Consider the following 19,727-nt stretch of genomic DNA (forward strand, 5'->3'; position numbering starts at 1 on the left):
CACAAGACAGAGTCTCAGCTGCAGGAGTGAGGAAGCCATCACCCCTCCGCTCAAACCTCAGTTACGTCTCAGTGTTAATAGCTCCCAGATCCTCATTATGTCATTAAAAGTACAGAACATCTACTAGGTTTCCAGATACTAGTCCTTGAGAATGGTCATTTCTGCACATCATTACCTTTCCAGGGAATGGTCTAGAGCCGTGCTATATCCAGTACAGTAGCTACTAGCCACATGTGTCTCTTGAGCCCTTATTATGTGGCCAGGGTCTCTGAGAAACTGAATTTCTCATTTTATTTGATTTTATTTCAATTTTAAAAGTGGAAGCAGTGGAAAATATTTTTCTGCTGAACCCAACTTCATTATTTGTCGGCACTGGTCCAGAGCCTTCCAGGTCAGTGTGGTCTGGTTGGTATCATGTGGGAGCCATCGTAGGCCCGCAGAATCTGCTAGTTTACAAAGATGACACCTCCCCCTCTGCAGGTGATTCTTATGCACAGTCACAGAAACACTGAGGTAGATGACTCAGAAGACATTCAGGCTTCTGGTAGGTACCCTAGAGTGGCCCCTGTCTCGGTGGGGTAGGGGGAGCAGCAGGGTGATCCCTGCCTATCACTATGATGTCACAGAGAAACTCTTGTGTGTCAGCCAGCCCCGCCCCGACTGGTGTCCTAGCTGTAGGACATCCTTTCCATCCTCTCCAGCCCACCTCATACCACCTCACCCCTCTGCAGGCAAGAGGGGCCTGATTCATCTTCACAGTAGATACTCATTCTACACGCCAGTTAAAACAGAGCAGAGGAGAAGCTGAAACATCTTTGACTCAGAACTTCGAAAGTGAATGAGCAATCCCTCTCAACTGACTTAAGATGTTTGTCTCACCCAGAAGGTAGGTGCCTTTATTTTTGAAGTCTCATGAGTAGCTTATCTTTTCCACCTTCTTCTATTAAAGCTCCCATTTCTTCTTCCTTTGCCTCTTCATCTTGCTTTTCCTTTCTGCTCCCAGGGCTTCTTAGGGCCCCTAGCTTTTCTTTTTTTCCCTCCATCTGTATGATTCATGTTGCCAAAATCTGGCCCCTGTTAAAAGGCCCAATGGTGGTGACAACAAAAGAGATGTGTATCATCCTATTGAACTGAAAGAGTACATAGACATTAGATGCCCTGCCAGAGAATGGTGAGGCAGCCCCATGGTCCTGCTGGAAGCCAGCTCTGGCCTGGAATCTGCTGGAACAAAAAAGGAGAGCATTACCTTAGGCTCTTTTGGTCTCAGGGAATCTGAGAGAATCTGCAGAGGTCCTTCCAGACCCTGGAAGACCCCCACAGCCAGCAAAGATGTCTTGGCTTCTTTAGGGTAAAATCTACATCTGGAAGGGACTTGCCTCCCATTTGGAAAAGTTGGGAACTGCCAACCTTCAGCTCAAAGGACTCCTAAGAAAGCAAGAGTTTTTATTACTATATGTCTTGCCTTTCTCAACAGAGAAAAACGAAGCTTACGGTTAGCCAGAAACACACACACACACACACACACACACACACACACACACACAGCACTCAGGGGGTATGCTCTTCATTGGTTGGAAGTTAGAGATCTCAGAAGAAAGGATAAGACAGGACCTAAGAACGGGACACTTTGGGGACTGCAGAGCAGAGCTAGTGATTCTAAAGAGCCATCAGAGTCTGGGCTCAGACGGCTCCTGGGCTCAGAAGCACCCCAAAGTGAATAGCTCATCAATAGAAGAACCCTCAACAGTGGATAGGAATTACAGAAAAAGCCAGCAAGAGTAAATTTTACTTTATTTACTATTAGTTTATGAGGAGAAGCACAGAGGGGATATGGGAGAGTCTGTAATCAGTCTTGCTGTGAAGTGTAAAGTACACTAATCCATTGCCTCATTCTGTGTAAGTTTCCATAATCTGGCCTGCAAAGCGACGTTTGATACGGTGCTATTGTGCCTTCCCGGAGCGGCAGCCTGCGGTGAGTCAGGCAGATTTGCATATTGACTCCACATTGCGGTCTGAGCGAGTCAAATGCACCGAATCTGATTCCTCCTGTCTAGAAGGAGAGTAGCCACCCCTCTCCTTCAGGTTGGTTGTGCGGATTAAATGAGATGCTTGGGAACAGCCTAGCAAGGTCGTTCTCCTAATTTACTTCCAAGGACACAGTCCCTTAATGCGAAAAGTGACTAGAACTCGGATCCGCTTACGGATTCCTGGTCCCCAAATTTAACCTGTTAGATCCACGAAGCGAGGCAAAGACAGCCTTGTTTTAGAACAGGAGCCAGGGACTTGTGCCTTTGGGGGAACCGTGGGAGCAGGGAAATGCCTGACATTGGGTTCCCCGACAGCACGGCACCTCCCAACCAGGAACTGATCTACGACCCAGTCTCAGCACTCCCTCCGCCTGGCCTCCCACTTGGCGCCCACTTGGCGGCGCCCTCGGCCACGCCCGATTGCGTTCTTCGGCCCCACAGATCGTCCTCTCCCCAACGGGATCTCGCAGGTTTTCTCTGGGAGGGGCCCCGGGACGCGGTTTTCATTAGACGCAGGAGGACTGAGAGGAAAAAAGGACCCCAGCTGCCCGCCCCGCCACGCTGGGGATGTCCTGGCAGTGGGCGGCTTGGGCGAGGCGCAGCCAAACAGTTCAAAACACTCTCCCGGCGCGTCGCCGGGGTAACGCGCGCCCGTTGCTAGGCGATCCGGGCGCCGTAGTAAACCAAGTGCTGGTTGTTACTCATCCAGGAGGGGCGCCGAAGGGAGCCGGCGGGGACTCGGCTGGGCTCTGGCACCCCGAGCGGGAGGAGGGGAGAGCAGGGAAAGAAGGGATGGGGGCGGCTCACAAGAAATAAAAAATGGGACGGCTCAGCCATGCCTGTGGGCAGCTGCACCTTCGGCACCCCTCAAGAGGCCACTTGCGTTAAGCACCCCAGTCTCGTCCCGGCCGGGTCCCCAAGAGCCCGCAGTCCCAGCAGGCACCAAAGGCTCTGTCACCCGCGCGTGAGCGGTTGCCCCACAGGATGTACACAAGTGGCTGACCCTCTGATTCACTCGGGCTGCTTGGGACATTGAAGAAAGGCGGCTTCCTCTACTGGAAATGACTGCTAGAGCTGAAGTCCTCAAACAATTACATTAAAAGCGGAAAGGGAAAGGCGACAGAGAGGAGAGGCCTTAAAATGCTTTTCTTTGGGCCTTCCCACTGAACATTAGAGGTGTTCCCAGAACTTGGGACCCACGTTAGGAAGACAGGGGTCGTTTTTATTCCGTGAGCAGTTGAGATTAACCTGAAGCTGTGAAGTCCCAGAGCTGTGGCCAACAGTGATGTAAATGGGCATTAACCTTCCCTTCCAGGGTCAAAATGTCCAGTATGAAGACCTCCTGTTATCTTCATCAGTGAATGAGTCAAATATGAGGCATTGAAGTAAAAAATAATAACCATTAGAGCTGCAAAATCTCAGATGGTTCAAGATACATCACCCATAAGGGCTCTAATCCACAGGGAATCACTGAGCTTGGAAAAGAACAAAACATTTCCAATCCGTTACCGGCTTCTGAGCAATGTGTTTGTACCCTGGTCTCTGTGAACTACAGATAATGCTCGCTCATGAGATCATTGCTGTTTTCTGGGCTTTGGTCACCAAAAAGCAGGAATGTTTCCACAGGTGGGAGGAAATGTGTTGGCAGAACATCTGTGCGATGACACCAGGGGTGCCTCTGTGTAGAAAGGCAGAGGCTGTGTCTGGGGCACCTGTGGACCCTCCTTTTAGCTTCTCACTGGTGTTGTGCATGTGAGTCGGGGATTTGTGTCTCCTTTAGCAATATGCAGCTGTTGGGACACTTTTCTTTATTCACATCTTATCTATACCTAATAGGCTCCCGAACTGTATGCATGAGCCTCATTTCCATTAACAAACTTCACTCATTCATGTAGGTGAGACATAGCTAGGTTTTAAGGGTCAATGAATGACACATGGCTGCTACTATATCTAGCTACTTGAAGTCAAGTGAGCATAACAGACAAGTAAACCATGTGATGAGTTACATGAGAGCGGCACACAGTGAGTGAGTGGCGCACGCAGGAGCAGAGAACAGGGGCGTGTAGATGAAATCCAGTGAGAGCATACACATTTACACTCCCCTCCAGCTTTTTGTCTACTAAGTAACAGGACGGAATTAGTTCATGGGACATGGGTCAGAAATCTGACTCCTGGGAGAAGGGCAGAGAATGACTGCCCAGGCAGGCAAGTGAACCTTTCTTAGGAGAAGATGCCAGTATTGATATGTTGGGGAAAAAACCCACTGGATCCCTCAGCCCCAGGCTTTGACATTAGGGAAGCTGTGTGCTATACAATCTTTTCTGGCTCAGCATTCTTACCCATTGTTTTAATCACCTCTTATCTACAGTATACTTTTAAAAAAACAATAAATTTGAATTCCTATTTACAAAGTATGTGTGGGTGTCCCAAGACCATTGTTTCTCTTTATGGATACCTATGAAATTTGGTCATGGAGAGTGCAGGGAACAGTGACTGAGAACCTGAGCAAAGATAGGTGGGTCCCAGCCCTCGGCTTTGTGATGTCATCAGTGTTGAGCTGCATGTCTATCCCTGTGGGATCATCCTGAGATGGTAACAGTCCAACCTACAGAAGTTAAATACTGTTTTGAGTTGTGGGATCTTCGTGTCTGTGCTGAGTCATGAGCTTCTGAGCTGAGCCTAATTATATTTATGTTGCATTGACTAGCAATTACTTCTTCTGTTCTAAGAGAGGAAAGAGAAGAAAAAAATATTAGCACGCCTAAATTACAATGAAAGGAAGTGAGTGGGATGCTGGGCTCTGATTTTTGTGGCCAGGCAGAGAAACGCATGTTTTGTCAAAAGAGGAAATTAGATGTTGCGGCCCAGGAGCCTTGGGGTGGCGGTGGGGGGTGGAGGGTATGGTTCTCAAGATTGGTCACCATTAGTAGCCAGCCAGCCAGCGAGCCAAGTATGCACACAGAATGCACAGCCTTCTAAGGGGTAGATTCAGGCTTTAAGGAGGCCTAAAATAATATAATTTTGGATGTCTTCTTTAAGAAAAATAATGCAAAACAACGAGTACAAATTATGTAATAGGGTCTTTGAAGGGGCCCATGTAAGTGGAGGACAAAGCTGAAGTATCATTTGTTTTATCCTAAACCTACCTCTAGATCTCCTCATGGAAGACTCTGCCATTTCCATCCCCTTTTCCCTGGAAAAGGCAAATTTCGGTATATGAAAGCAGAGGGGGTGCGGTCTATGAGCAGAGGCAATAAAAAACCAAAGACATAAGACTCTGCCAAACAGTGACTCAAGCAGGATATGAGAGGTGTCTGCAAGCATTTGAAGGGTGTCAGCCGAGAAAGGGGAAAAGAAATGTTCACTGTTCTGAGGTGGACAGGGAATGAGGGATGCGATTAAGTACGTAAAAATGTGCACAGAATTCATCAGGAAACATTGGCTAGCTGTACTTTCTGATTTAGTGGTGTTGCATTTCCCGTGGGAAGCACTTAAGGGTCAATTGACTCACTGGAAACTGAAATTGGCCACAAAAATGTGCTACCAGGAAACAACCCCGAGTCCATTCTGAGCCCTGAATTCCATGAGGCTGACACGAGTGTTCTATAGATTAGGGCGTGGGGAGGAGGCCAGTGGAAGAAAAAGAGAACAATCCAGCAGGGAGGAGCCGCCACCTCCACCGACTTTTGCTGACTGGTGGGAGAACACGTGACTAAGGAGGGAGAAGTCCGAGGCGAGGGTGCCACCCAGTGTTGGAATGAGTACTGCAGCCAGGAAGCCAGCGGCCAATTCCACTGTGAACAGTAACCACGGGATTCCCGCTCCCTCATCCAAAGCAGAGGCGGTTCTGTCGACATGAATAAGGGGCCACTGGGTGATCCGGGAACCATGCCTGGGCACAAGCATGTGTGTGTCAGAGATGCTGTGAACATCAGTCTAAGAAGAACAGAGAAAATATTAGGTGATGAAAGTGAGATCCAGAGAGGCTCATTTGGCTAAAATACAGATTAATTCAAACCCCACTGAGGAGAGCCTGACTTTGATTTCCTAAACTAAGTGCACAAATATAGGATGGGAAACACCACGACTTGGATCGTGGTGAATCTGGAAGAGGCAGGGGCAGTGCAGGGCAGGGGAGAGAGCGGTTTCATTCAATGTAAGTCCACAATGAGTCAAACAGGTTTTATTTTTACAATATATTAATTCCCTGCCAATGTATTTTTCAGTCTATTCAGCTTTTTATTGGTTGTTAGGTCCGAGTGGCAACTTCCAAGTCCCTTCCATGTGGAACCAGAACAAGAAGGCTGTCCCCGGACGTCTAAGTAGGAGTGTCCTAAAATTACAGATTTCTGGGCCTCACCCCAGAATTAACATGAAATCTCAGGATGGGGCCCAGGAGTCTGTATTTTCCCAAAGTTTCCAAAACTGTTCCGATGCTTAGAATGCTGAACTACTGCCTTTGAATCAAGGAGTGGTCTCGGAGAATCTAATGATCAAGACGAGTGATTATAATGGAATCTAGGAGGTGTTCTGAGAGGGGTACAGTGTGACAAGGACAGAGAGGAGGGAACTGCTCTTAGGGAGAAAAACACTTTTGAGGAGTGGGTGACTTTCACACTAGCCCTGAGGACAGGCAGACCACCAGGCGGAGAGAATAAAGACCTTCTCGGGAAGAGCCCTGCGGAGGCGCGCAGGCCCAGCGTCCACAGGGTGTGGAGGAAAACGCTCGCAGGTGCAGCTCATCTCCCCACACTTGTCGTCCCAGCTAATTAGCACGATTTTTGAGAACAGAATGAACAATTTGTACTTCTAGGTGACTGGCAGCAACAATAGACGCAATCAATCCCCTTATTCATTTGTCAGATTATTTTTTTAAGTTTTAGAAACTCTTTTTAAAAATATAAAAATAAAAATTGTCATTCTTTTGCCTGATCGGGAGAGAAGCAGCAGACAGCCATGGCGTGGCTGACCCTGGACTGTACTCCTCTCCTACCCGACTCCACCTGCATCCTCACCCCCACCCCACCCAACACCCTGGCTGTCTCAGAGTTCCATGTTAAGGGGCGATGTTAACAGTCCTTATTCAGGATGCTACCTGGAGGGGGAGACCACCGAAAACATGAAAAAGCTATTTCATATCCATGGGTTCTAGGAAGCCCTGACATTGCAGATAATAGACCTTATTAAATGGAGAGAAAACCCTCCACAAGGGAATGGGAACCTTTGTATCAATGCCGACCCTGTAATATTTATGTCTGCCATACAGTCAAGCCCAATGCATTCACACCAATTACCTAGGGAATGGCAGAGAGATGGAAACCAAATCATCATTTACTTTTTAAACAAACTTCCCTCTGTGAATGCAGGTTCTTGCTCTTCTGTGATTAATCCCAAATCCACACTGGCAAGCTCTCCTGTGTAATCTCCCAGAACAGCTGGGCCATGACTGTATTATCAATTATTAAATGCCTAAGTTCTCTGCAAGGCAGTGATTAATCATGAGGCACTCCAAAGAGAGAGAGAGAAAGAGAGAGAGAGAGAGAGAAGGGAGGGGTGGTAGGGTTGGAGAGTGAGGGTGGGAAGGCTAGTGTTCAATCTTCCAACATTAAACCAAAGAGATCTGGAGCCTAGACAGTGTCCTGCAGTCCTCCCAGACAAACTGCAAGACTTTGACCATGGCCAAGGCAACCAGCTTCCCCTGACTCTTTTAACAGGCGTGCCTGTCTCATCAATTTGTTGTCTGTGTTAAACCTGCGTTAATTATGAGTTTTTCTGTCAACCTATGTTGACAGAAGAATTAGTGACATTTTGGTACCTATGCACTTCCTAATGATCTGAACCCAAGGTCCGGGAAAGCCACTCTTTGTCCCTTTTCTAGAGTAGAATCATCTTGGCATGGGGCTTGTCAGCACATGCAAAGATATAACTTTTCTTATGGCTGCTACTTCTTCAAGATCACCTTAAGGAAACCACTGCAAAATTAGATTTGCTCCAGTTCAAGAGGTATGTGGATTCTAGAGGGGAAAAAAGCATGGTTGGAGGGAGAAATAAAGTATGTGATGAGGGGCATGGTACTACAGTGTTGAAGATAGTTCTTGAAAAGGATCTTGAATGGATTCCCATTCAATTATCAAGCTAATTCTCGAGTGAGGCTCCTTGTGTCTATCCTTGATGGAAACCCCTGGAAGTGACCTCTTTGGACTTCATTCCAAGCTCCTTGCACCCTTTGTTTCTTAAATCACTTGTTCCTTAAATTAGTTGTCACCTTGGTACAAGGAGTGGGGTTCATTATTCTTATTTCTGAAAAAACTGCAGAACCTACAAGAGCGTATAACTTGAAATAAACTGAGGGTAAAGTTAAAATCTGATGTGATGTGATGATAATAAACAAGTTTCCAAGCCATATAAGATTGAAAACAAAGTTGCTGGAAATGCAAAATTGCCTAACTCTTTAGACAAACTGATTAATGAAGATGTTTTACCTGGAAATTTATTTCCTGTTCAGGCAGTGGACGTGAAGATAATTAGAAGGGATAACTCATAGTAAAAGAATAATAACTAAAACCAATAGGATTTTCATAACTAAAAACAAGATGAAAACATTCTCTCTCCCTCTCTCTCTCTCTCTCTCTCTTTTTGGACAGGCCAACATATAACTTCCATATCCGGCAATATAAGATCTTTCTTCTTCCAGGTGCTGTGGTTTTTCAGTCCTTACCAACATCACCCAGAGTCTTGCACACTCTGACCATTCTTGGTGGATTTAATTTCTTTTGAATGCTTAAAAAACAAAGACAAAATTAGCAGACTGCTTTCCAGAACATATTTCATATGTTGGTTTTTATATACACATGAATCTTGTGTATTTCTTATCACCATAAAATAATCTGCACTTTGTCTGTAGCATGCACTGTTTTAGTCCTTGTAAAGTCTAAACAACAAACTGTTACATTTCTAAGATAAAATTCTCTGTTAAATGTAGAAAATGCTAAGCTGGAGATGATGAGAGAGGCAGATTAATGGGCCTATCCCATTTAGCGATGGCTTTATTTATGTCTCTTAAGCTAAGCAGATTTGGGTCTGATTAATTCTGCTATGAGACATCCCCTGGAAAGCTCAAAATGGTTTACTTTAAGAAGCATCTGTCAGCAGCTAAGCGTGGGCTTCTTTTCCGTTCAGCATGTATTAACACAATAGTATAAACCACTCCATAACACAAAGTGCAAGACCTGTCAGGTTTATTTTCCTAAACAAATCCGGCTCCAGCTCCACACTCTCCAAAGTTGAAACGTCTGATGTCGGTCATTTTTCAACCAGCCAATGTCTTCTCTCAGACTAACAGTAATTAGGTGTGGTCCCCCAGCCAGAGCCACAGGGACCACAGATCCTTCTGCTTCCACACACGGTGTCCCGGCTGTGAGTCAGGTGTGGCTACTGCACTGAGCCGTGGCAATGCCCTCTAGGTTCCCCTCCACGCACCAAGGTCACCTTTTGTGTGGGTCCGTGGCCACAACACTCAGTGTTCAGCTTCCGCGGGCACCACACAGCCATCTCCTATTTGATTCGTGCATCTGAACAGCAGTGGGTGAAAGCTGGTGCCCTTTCTGACAGAGATAACCACCTCCCTCAGAACCCAGCTCCCTCGGCTCTCCAGGGCTTGCATGAGCCCCACATCCCAGTCAGTCCACTGTTTCCTCTTATGCTCAAGGCCCCGAAGCCTCTATCTGCACCCCAGGCCTGTGGTCCAGTCCAACATGGGCTGACAGCACATACCCCCTTCACTCCTCTCAGAGGATGCTATGATGCAGGGGTGAGGACACCGAAGGCTCACAGCACCATCATAACACATACCTCCGCAAGTCAGTACCTCCTAATGTAGACAAAACCAAAAATAGTTACGAGCAAGAGCATTTATAGTGCTCCCAGTACTTTTTCTCAACCTGATATATATACTAGCTTCAGTGGCTTAATCACTTTCTGACCAAGGTTATTATCCTATGCTGACTCAGACCATCCTCAGTAAGCATTTTAATATAACAAGCTCCAGCCACTCCTGCAGCCAAGCTTCCTTCCACACGGCTCCTTGCAGGAAACCCCCGGCGGCTGGGTGTGCCTGAGGTTAGGGAGCCACAGGGAGGAGTGTCTGGATCTCCAAGGAGGCTCTGGAATCAGGCTCTCCCCTTGTTTGTCTGTTACAGATGGAGCTCCCGAAGGGCTTCTCTGGCCAATGGACATTCCTATCTGCCGTCCTCAACCTGCTATCACTCAGCCTCTCCACAGCATCCCTGCTCGGCAACTACTGGTTTGTGGGCACACAGAAGGTGCCCAAGCCCCTGTGCGGAAAAGGTCTGGCAACCAAGTGCCTTGATGTGCCAATGCCCTTGGATGGGGCCGGCAACAACACACCATCCCAGGAGGTGGTGCAATACAGCTGGGAGACTGGGGATGACCACTTCTCCTACCCCACCTTCCACAGTGCCATGTGGCTATCCTGTGAGGAAACTGTGGAAGAACCAGGTAGCCCCTCCCCCCCACCCCCTCCCCCACTGCCTGAACTTTCCCCCATGGGATCTTATGCAGACAAAGGACCAGGGGGACATCTGTAGCTCTCCTCGACACCCCACTGGCCTCACTCCAAGCTCAGCATCTGCCACCTCTCTACTGTGTCCCTCTTCCTTAGGACCCCCCCTTTTTTTTTAAACCCTTTCTTTTTTTTTTAAGATTTTATTGTATTTATTTTTAGGGAGGGAAGGGAGGGAGAGAGAGAGAGAGAGAGAGAGAGAGAGAGAGAAACATCAATGTGCTGTTGCTGGGGGTTATGGCCTGCAACCCAGGAATGTACCCTGGCTGGGAATCAAACCTGGGACACTTTGGTTCGCAGCCTGCGCTCAATCCACTGAGCTATGCCAGCCAGGAGGACCCCCTTTTAATAAGATCAATAATCTACCTGGCTTTTCACTTCCTGCCCTTCTAGTAGACTTTCTGGTTTAAAATAGTGTTACCTTTAAAGAGTTCCATTTAGACTTTCACCATTGTAAGACTTTCCATTCCAGCAAACCAGAATTGCTGTTTAGAAACAAAACAAGGAGAGATGACTATTACAGAGAAAGCCCTGCGCTGCCCAGTTGTGACCTTATATGGATAACCTTATTTCTACAGGCCTTGATTTTCCCATTAGTGAGATGGATCCGAGTAGGTCACCCCTCCTCCTCCTCTTCGTCTCACAAAGTGTTTTCTCCCTCTAAGTGCTACTGTGACAATTGTTAAAGGAGGGGAACTGAAGCTCAGTGAGGAAACCAGGTCCTGTAAGGACACATTCCAGACACTGAAGACAGACCCTCCCAGGGCTCCTGGGTCAGCATGCGTCCCCAGGGGAGGAGGGGCAGTTGGACTGAAGTCACCCTTCCCACTTCCTGCGCAAAGCATTCATAGGGCACGTGGTAGTGGAGTTTTTCTAAAGCCCAACGTCATGATGGACAATTTGTGATCTGCTACTTCTCCTGGTATGGGCTAAGGGGAAAAGAAGATAAATATGTGTGTATTTACACTGATATTGAAGTTATTACTGTGCCACTGAACACAGCTCCAACCCCAGTCCCTTAACAGTTTACAGCCATTCAGACCAGTCGTATGGCAGCAGGAAATGGTATTGGTCAGCACTAGGAAACATCGTTGTCTTCACTATCAGGAACTGGAGAGAGAGAAATTAATCTTGGATGGCTCTTGTCTATACCCTTCACTCATCCACGCATCCTTCACTGCTTTCAGAGAGACATGGACTGCCTGCCTGCCGCACGCTGGGCAGGCACCGTGTCAGAGCAAACCAAAGGGTGCTGGCCCTGGGCATGGGGCTGGGGAGAGGCTTCCTCCCAATTTTCCAAGGAGGCGCCTCCAAGAAGCTGACCCTTGTCTGTTTCAGGGGAGAGGTGCCGAGGTTCCACTGAACTCACACCACCAGCCAAGAGAGGTGAGAAAGGACTACTGGAATATGCCGCGTTGCAAGGCCCACATCACCCCACTGTCCGATTTGGAGGGAAGCGGTTAATGGAGAAGCCCTTCCTCCCCCACCCTCCCTTGGGGCTTGTGGCAAGTATGTGGGTTTCATAACAAATCTAGTTGTCATTGAGTTTGGGGGCTTCTCTGCATCTAAATTGTACTTGGATCTCCAGCTTTTCTCCTCTTCCAGCCCCGTGGGTGACACAGACTCCTTCTAGAGCTGACTTTCATTCATATGCAGGAATGCAAAAACAGGAACAGCCGTGACAAATACGCTCACAAATAGAAAACCACCACAGCTCTAGCCTACTCTTGTTGCCAAGTAACCAAGTTGAAAGCTTAGGTTTTTCCTTTTTTTTCCTCCAATATTTTTTTTTAACAGAAGGAAGAAGGGGAGGGAGGAAGGGGGACAGGAAGGAGGGAGGGAACAAAACTGTCCAAAATTAAGTAAGAAAAAAAAAGAAAGAAAAATGATAAATAGCAAAGCTATATTATTACAAGATTCGGATGACTTCTCAGATCTCTCCACAGTCCACAGTAGTCAAGTTTACTTGATTATATATTGGATGCCGGGCAGAGTGAGAGCGGTGGGGTGACAGCAAAGAACCCAAATGAAGGAACATTCCCACCTGGTTTCAGGTCTCATCCTCCCCTTCTCTGCTGCTGCGAGGCTTTCCTCTTCTAACAGGCAGTATCTAACGTCTCCTCTCACTGTTCACCCACCGTTCAGTTACCTGACTGGCAGGGTGACGGAGCTTCTCCCTCTGCTTTCTGACAGAGATCCTGTGGTTATCGCTGGGAGCCCAGTTCGCCTACATCGGACTTGAACTCATCAGTGTCCTCCTGCTACTAACGAACTTGCTGTTCCCTGGGAACCCTGGCTGCGGGCTCAAGCTGAGCACCTTCGCCTTCGCAGCTATTTCCTCCGTCCAGTCAGGTAAGCGCCCCCAAAGCTGGGGAGGTGGGCGTCCCCTGCTGCCTCTGAAGCACTAGCTGGCGGGCTGCAGCCTGGCCCGCCCCCCACCACCCAGGGGAGGAAGGAGGAGCCGGAAGGCAGCACAAATGATTGCAGGCACCTTTCATTTTTAATTGAGATAACATGTGGAATGTTGTATTGGATCATTATGTACTTTATGCAATGGAATTTTTTTATTTGCAAATTTTCTCCATGTGTAAATTAGTTTGGATTACTTTTCAATTATGACATACATACAGCTTTTCAAGACTGCTGGCTAAAGAGGAACATATATAGCATCAAGAATAAAGCTCTCAGTAGGGGTGTGAGTGGGAAGAAGTACAGGCCCTGAGTGCAGCATTGACTCACACCTTCTGCATAGCTCTAAACCTAAAGTCTGGGGCGTGCTGGTGCAAAGATCCGCATTTAGGAAGTCCCCATTACAGACCAGTCTTCCTGGAAATGTGGCGGCACAGGGTGATGATGGGCACAGGCTGCACCGGACACAAAAGGAGGAGGTCGCTCTGAAACCACGCTCCCTGTAAATGGCAACGTCAGCCTTTCTCTGAGGGTGTTGCCTTCCTGTTCCCTCTGTAGGCCTTCTGGGGATGGTGGCCCACATGATGTATTCACAAGTCTTCCAGGCAACCACCAATTTGGGTCCAGAAGACTGGAGGCCACATGCTTGGAATTATGGCTGGGCCTTCTAGTAAGTGCCTAACCATCTCCTGAAACTTTGACCCCTCCTCCAGCCAACTTTCATTAGATTTGCTTCCTCAAGTTACTTGGTTTCCTTGGCCTCCTCTTCATCCCTTCTCCCAGAAGCCTGTCAGTCAGAGGGCTGGACCATCAGGCCACACCCACTCTTCCCCCACCTTCTGCAGGGATATGGAGAGGGCCCCTCTAGCTTGTTGTGTGAGGCCACTGTCCCGCTGGTTTCTGCTGGTACAACTGCAGCAATTGCTTCTTGACCTGATGAAGCATGTTGCCCATGGGAAATGAAACTGATTTTTTATGGCTTGTGAAAATGATGCCTTATATTTTGAATAGTTTATGACTCCAGGTATTGGAGGACAGAGAAATGGAGAATTAGTCTTGAAATGTGGGTTGAATTCTATTCCCTGTGAATGGCTTACTCTTCTCTTATAATGAAGAGTAACTTCTGCCTACCTCCATTCTTATTCCACCAAACTGTGCTATAAATAAAGCTTCCCCTACAGTCATTCTCTACCCCTTAAAAAACTAAGGAGTCAGTGATTTTAGATTTCTCTTTAAAAAGCAGCAACTATGACAAAACAACTAGAGTCAAGGTAAATGTCCCTTTGCTTAAGAGTTTCTCACTTTCCCCCTTGAAGAACACTATTCAATGCATAGGTGCAACTTGAACTTACATTAACTATCTGTGTAAGTGCTAAGCGTTGTAACAGTGCGGAAAAGACACAGCCCCAGGCTGGCGTTTCTGTGCTACAGTAGGCAACATGGGAAGCTCTGCATGTCTGTTACAAGATCCTGTCCCTTTTCTCATGGTATAATCCATGCCATCTGACCCAGGAGTCTCTGGTCTACAACTCTAGCCACCACATTAGTTTGGCTCATTTCCCAGACCCATCGTTCCTCACCTTTTGCCTGTCTTCAAGCCATCCTTGGCATTACAACTATAGAGCTCAGACTATAGAACTCCCATCAGAAGCCTCCCCAGACTGAGTCTGCTCAGTCTGTCAGAGGCAGCAGACAGGAGCACGCACCAGCACGTGGTCTGGCTTTAACCATCCTCTGGCCTCAAGGAATCCCTCACAGCATCCAGTTCCCTGTCCCACCCAGAATCATGGGGAGATTTAGGGGTTTGACTTGTTAGGTGTAGGTGTTTAGGACTGTGTTTGATGAAGTTCCCTAATGTCTTTTCTTCTTAATCCTTTAATCTCCTCTTAATCTCCAGCTTCACTTCCATCCATTACAAACTCCCTTAAGCCGAGAACCACACTGTTTTCATAATAGGCAAATTCCACTAGTGCAACCTCTATCTAGTACCTCCAGATTTGCAGTGGGCACTCCCTGAACGGCCCTCAGAGGTGCACCTTTGTGGGCCCTCAAAACTGCTAAACCCAAAGCAAGGGAAGATGGAGGAGAAATGATCACCCCAGCGTCTGAGTGAAGAAAGCTCTGTGGCAGGGTGTGGTGGGGGGAGACGGAAGAAGAAGGTATCACGCTGGGCCATGTCCACCGTATACAGCCGAGCTACAGGTCTATGGAACCTTGGGAGATGATACAAAGGTAACCACAGCGTGAGAAACAGTAGTCAAAAAAGGTGTGTGTTTACACCAAAAAAGAGGCACACCAAGCATAAAGAACACAGCACTAACAAGTACACAATTCAGTGAAAATGAATCTGTCAAACTTCTAGTCTGACTTAAACACTACACGCTTCATTCCCTTTCACCACGAGATGTCCAGAGTGCACCCTGCTAAGGATGATGGACTCAGGCCTCTTGCCCACAGTTCTCTCCCCGCAGCGCAGGGGAAGGGCCCTGGATCCTTAGGAGGCACCAGCCTAGTTTACTAGTAGGAAGGAATCATGGTGTTTTTCTTTCTTTCTTTTATATAGCAATAAATGTATACACTTTATTTTTATTAAATCTTTATTGTATTTTTTCCATTACCATTTAGTCCCTATACCCCCTCCTCCCAGCAATCACCACACTGTTGTCCATGTCCACACCCCCAATAGCTGTCAATCTGCTATCTATGAGTCTGTCTCTATTTTGCTTGTTAGTTCAGTTCACTAGATTCCACAGGAGTGAAATCATATGGTATTTGTCTTTCTCTGACTAGATTATGTCACTTAGCATAATGTTCTCCAGGTCCATCCATACTGTTGCAAAGGGTAAAGTTTTTTCTTTTTTTATAGCCAAGTGGTATTCCATTGTGTACATTCCCCACAGTTGTTTTGTCCACCTAATTTTTCTGTATGTTTGTCCCTAGCACGGCCTGGGTTTCCTTCACCTGCTGCATGGCATCAGCTGTCACCACCTCCAACACATACACCAAGCTGGCGCTGGAGTTCAAGTGCAAGCATACTGAGAGCTTCCAAGGAAACCTGACTTGCCTGCCGCTTCACCGCCAGTGCTTCCTCCAACAGCCGTCAGACGCAGCCCACCCCGGGGGCCCGTTGCCTGGCTACCACCAGCACCACAATCAGCCCATCCGCTCTGTCTCTGAAGGGGTTGACTTCTATGTGGAGCTACAGAACAAGAGATTCCAACAAGGCACCAGCCAGGGGTTAAAAGAAGAGCTGGCTGGGTCATCTGTACAAGAAGAACAGTGTTAGGAGTAAGTGGGCTTGGAGAGCAGGCTGAGCCCAACCTTACATGTTTGTTATCAACACGTGAGCAAGCCAAAGTCTGTTGCCTGAGAATGGTTTTTAGAGGTTAAGAACAAGGGTATGTTCAAGTATAAGTTCAAGGGGTGGGGTGGGGCAGGGGACTGGCAGCTGGGTCCCACTGCTCCCTTTCCTCTTATAGTTCTGTCACCTTTCACCGCCCGCCTTATCTCACACAGTCACTTCAGTCCTTTACCGATTGTTATGTGCCGGCCTCTGCTGCTGAGCAACAGAGATAAAATAAGCAGTAAAATGCAGCTCTCACCATCTAGGGGCTTACCACTCTGGTCACCTGTCTGGGACCTGGAGAAATGGAGGTGGGCAGATCAGCAGTCGGTGACCGTGGCTTGGTTTCCCAGGGTGCACTGGAGTTTCCTGGGAGTCACAGAAGGGGAGACAAAGGTGCTCCTAGGAGCTTTGACATGTTCAACGGATGTCCCTCACCCTGTCTATGACACTTTCTGCATACACACAGTGGACACCTGATAAAAGTTTAATTAAATATTATCCTAGAAGCCATTAGGAGATGTACAGAGATGAAAAGTCTCCCACCACATGCAGAGACAGGTCCACTTCCAGGAATGGCCTGCTGAGGCTATTTGGACAGGACTATGGCTCCCCAGTGGAGAGCCACACAGAAGACGTCTCCAGGGAACGAGGCCACAGCATACGTCCCTCTCTGGATCCCCACCTTCTCATCCATCCACAAGGGAAACCATCCTTCACAGCTAAGAAGAATGAGAATGGCACACACGTGTTCCCATACACAGTATTTATTTGTTCTGTAACAATTCACATTTTAAATAGTGCTTCCTGACAATATACCAGCTGGCTCTTTAACATGGGCAATAAGGATAGCAATTCACATTCAAGGGGTTGGTACCACCATACCACGCTAGAAGGGAGAGTAGAGACCATCTGGGGGACGAGGAGGATGTGGTCTAGGGTAGAGGGGAGGATCTATGAGGGAAGAAAAGAGAAGAGATTGGGAGGAGAAAGACTCCTGCATTTGCAGAAGTCATTGCTACTTCTAGGCAGTTGTCACATGGGCTGTGCTGGCAAAGCCATGTTGGGAATGAAGAAAGAAACCTGGGCGGGCGGTTGCCAGTGAGGAAAAGGAAGTTGAGAGAGACAATGGACAAGAGACCAGCACCTGCGCTGGTCAGATGGAGCTTCCCCAAGCTTTGCCACCATTTCCACCCTCTGCACTCACTGCAAGAGGAAGAAGACACCTAGAGCTTGTACTCTGTTTAGCAAAGACAGTCAAATGTATCACAGTCAAAATAATCCAGGTGAAGTTAGTTTGCAAATACACCATGAAAAATTTAAGGACTTTGTTTTCTTAGCTTCCTCCACGTGTTTCTGGGACTCACCCGGCATAAATACAGTCTTCTGCCTGAAACAATCCCCCCAGATCAGGTCCTCAGGAAACACCTTCGCATTTTACTCCTGCCTCAAGTGGCTGCCTTCCCAGAAAGCCTCAACATGGTGGAGAACCAAGTTTAGGCCTAGAAGGCTTGGCCCAGGCCACAGGACCACCATCCACGTTTCAGCTATTCAGTCAACTTAGTCTTGTTGACTGAATAAATTAGTCTTCTAGCAGAATCCTCTGCTAGACTGCACTAGATCCTAGGCTCTTCTACCCAGGTAGATGCAAACCCTGGAAGTCCGTCTGGAATCATCCCCACACTCCAGGGTATGCTATAAATGGCCCCAAGTTTACAATAGGTTGACCTACACGTGCCCTCCAAAGTGTTAAAACCAAATCTGCTTTCACAGGTGTACAGCAGCAAGAAGTCCAGGAAGCTGGCAAGGCCAACCTGCAGGCCGGGCTAGTGCCTGGGGGGAGTTTTGCTACCAACCTTTGGTTATGTTATAATGCCTACCAGAGGGACAACACTTATACCCCTTGAATTTAGGGTCCCTAATTTTCTGGAATCTCTACATTTTCTGGAATTCCTTTATGAACATAAGCTAAGCAGATACAGGCTCTAGTACAGAGAGAACCTGAGTTGCACTCAGCGATGACCTATCCACATCATTCAAGAAGGAGAGCAGCTCTTCTCCAGCTAACGTGGGGTCTTCTGCTGAATCAACAATGACTTAGGAGTTTGGGAGAGAAACTGATAGAAGTTATATATTTATAGAGGAGAAGGGAGAATCACTGGAGAAAATTCTACAAGAACCTAACCAATTATAAAAGTTATAGTATTTACATAGGAGGTTCTCCTCAAAATACAGTGCTTCAAAGGCTCTACAAGAAGGGAGATGCGCAGGGCATGCTGGCTGCATACCGGACTCAAGAGCAAGAACAAAAGTCCAAAAACAGCTTTGCTCTCATGCAAACAAAGCAAAAATATCCCTGATTAAAAGAGCAAAAGAGAAGCAGTAAGAAGGACACCTGGCAGAGATGCTAAGAAAGCAGAGTAGCGATGGAGCAGAGAGAAGATCTGCCTCCGTTGTTCCTGACCTTGGTTTTCCTCTGAGCTGAGCACAGCGCGCACACTCACCACAATAAAAAAAGATCATGACCAGCAGAACAATCCAAACCACATGGTGACATGTGGACCTTGTCTCTGCCCCCCTTCCGACAGGAATATGGTTACTGTATGGTCACTAAATATGTGAGCATGGAAGTGTGAGGCGGCAGGACACAAGGCAAGGAAGGGGTGAAAATGCTTAGCCGGCTGGCGTGGTCTCCCGCTGTCAGTGTTGCTCTCTGCTGAGAAGGCTGGGAAGGAGCCGAGGAACAGACGGCGAGGGATAAGGAGAGAAATGATGAGTGGCCCTAGAAATCAGCTGTGGGCCATCTGGAAGCCTTAAGGTGACCACACAAACCAGATGTATTTTAGGACAAGAAACTGGGTCCCTGGAGCTTAGGACACATCTAGAAAACATTTCATCACAACGCTGAAAAAATACACGCATGGCATAATACAAAACAAAATGTTCCAGTGAAGTTCTTCACTAGACTTTCCCAAAAGAGTTTATAAATTAGACATACAAAAAAATAAAACGTAAGATTCACATTTCCAAGTTATCTACAGAGTACCTGATGGGGGGGCGGTTAATGCACATACTGAAAAAGTGGGTCAAGTACCCCAACCAAATGGCTCGCGCCGTGACCCGAGAGCTCCAGCGTGCCTTCCGCAGTGCTCTGCAGCAGCCACGGGGGGGTGAGGTGAGGATGCAGCCATCTTCCTTCTCTCCAAAGAACTGACTTTGTATTCACAGCGGAGGGACAGTATCCCTTCTGTTCACTCCATCTCCAACTGAAGACTCCATCAGACTAGACCTAGGCAGAAAGGTGAGAGTATCAGTCAGTGACTTTAATCTTTTTCATGGCTGGGAAGTAGAGGAAGCCTCTATTTTC

At 47.5% G+C, this 19,727-nt stretch overlaps 2 protein-coding genes across 3 annotated transcripts in view; one reads left to right on the forward strand and one right to left on the reverse strand.

The window, feature by feature from the left end:
• Positions 1 to 586: 586 nt before the first annotated feature.
• On the forward strand, positions 587 to 18,110 carry GSG1 (germ cell associated 1). 2 transcript variants are annotated; one of them, XM_028533087.2, is made up of 6 exons: positions 587 to 886; positions 10,226 to 10,544; positions 11,947 to 12,117; positions 12,802 to 12,960; positions 13,576 to 13,687; positions 15,958 to 18,110. In XM_028533087.2, the coding sequence occupies exons 2-6, from the start codon at positions 10,226 to 10,228 to the stop codon at positions 16,301 to 16,303; spliced, it is 1,107 nt and encodes a 368-aa protein (XP_028388888.1). In that variant the 5' UTR covers positions 587 to 886; the 3' UTR covers positions 16,304 to 18,110. The 2 variants fall into 2 exon arrangements, with proteins under 2 accessions (XP_028388888.1, XP_035875214.1); XM_036019321.1 differs by lacking the exon at positions 587 to 886 and adding an exon at positions 7,610 to 7,711.
• FAM234B (family with sequence similarity 234 member B) overlaps positions 17,112 to 19,727 on the reverse strand; it is a 32,178-nt gene continuing 29,562 nt past the window's right edge. Inside the window, exon 13 of the mRNA XM_028532934.2 lies at positions 17,112 to 19,649. Coding sequence (XP_028388735.1) covers positions 19,644 to 19,649 — 6 coding nt within the window. The 3' untranslated portion in view covers positions 17,112 to 19,643. The remainder of the gene's footprint in view (positions 19,650 to 19,727) is intronic.

This window comes from Phyllostomus discolor, chromosome 2 (assembly GCF_004126475.2).
Source record: "Phyllostomus discolor isolate MPI-MPIP mPhyDis1 chromosome 2, mPhyDis1.pri.v3, whole genome shotgun sequence".
Taxonomy (NCBI): Eukaryota; Metazoa; Chordata; class Mammalia; order Chiroptera; family Phyllostomidae; genus Phyllostomus; species Phyllostomus discolor.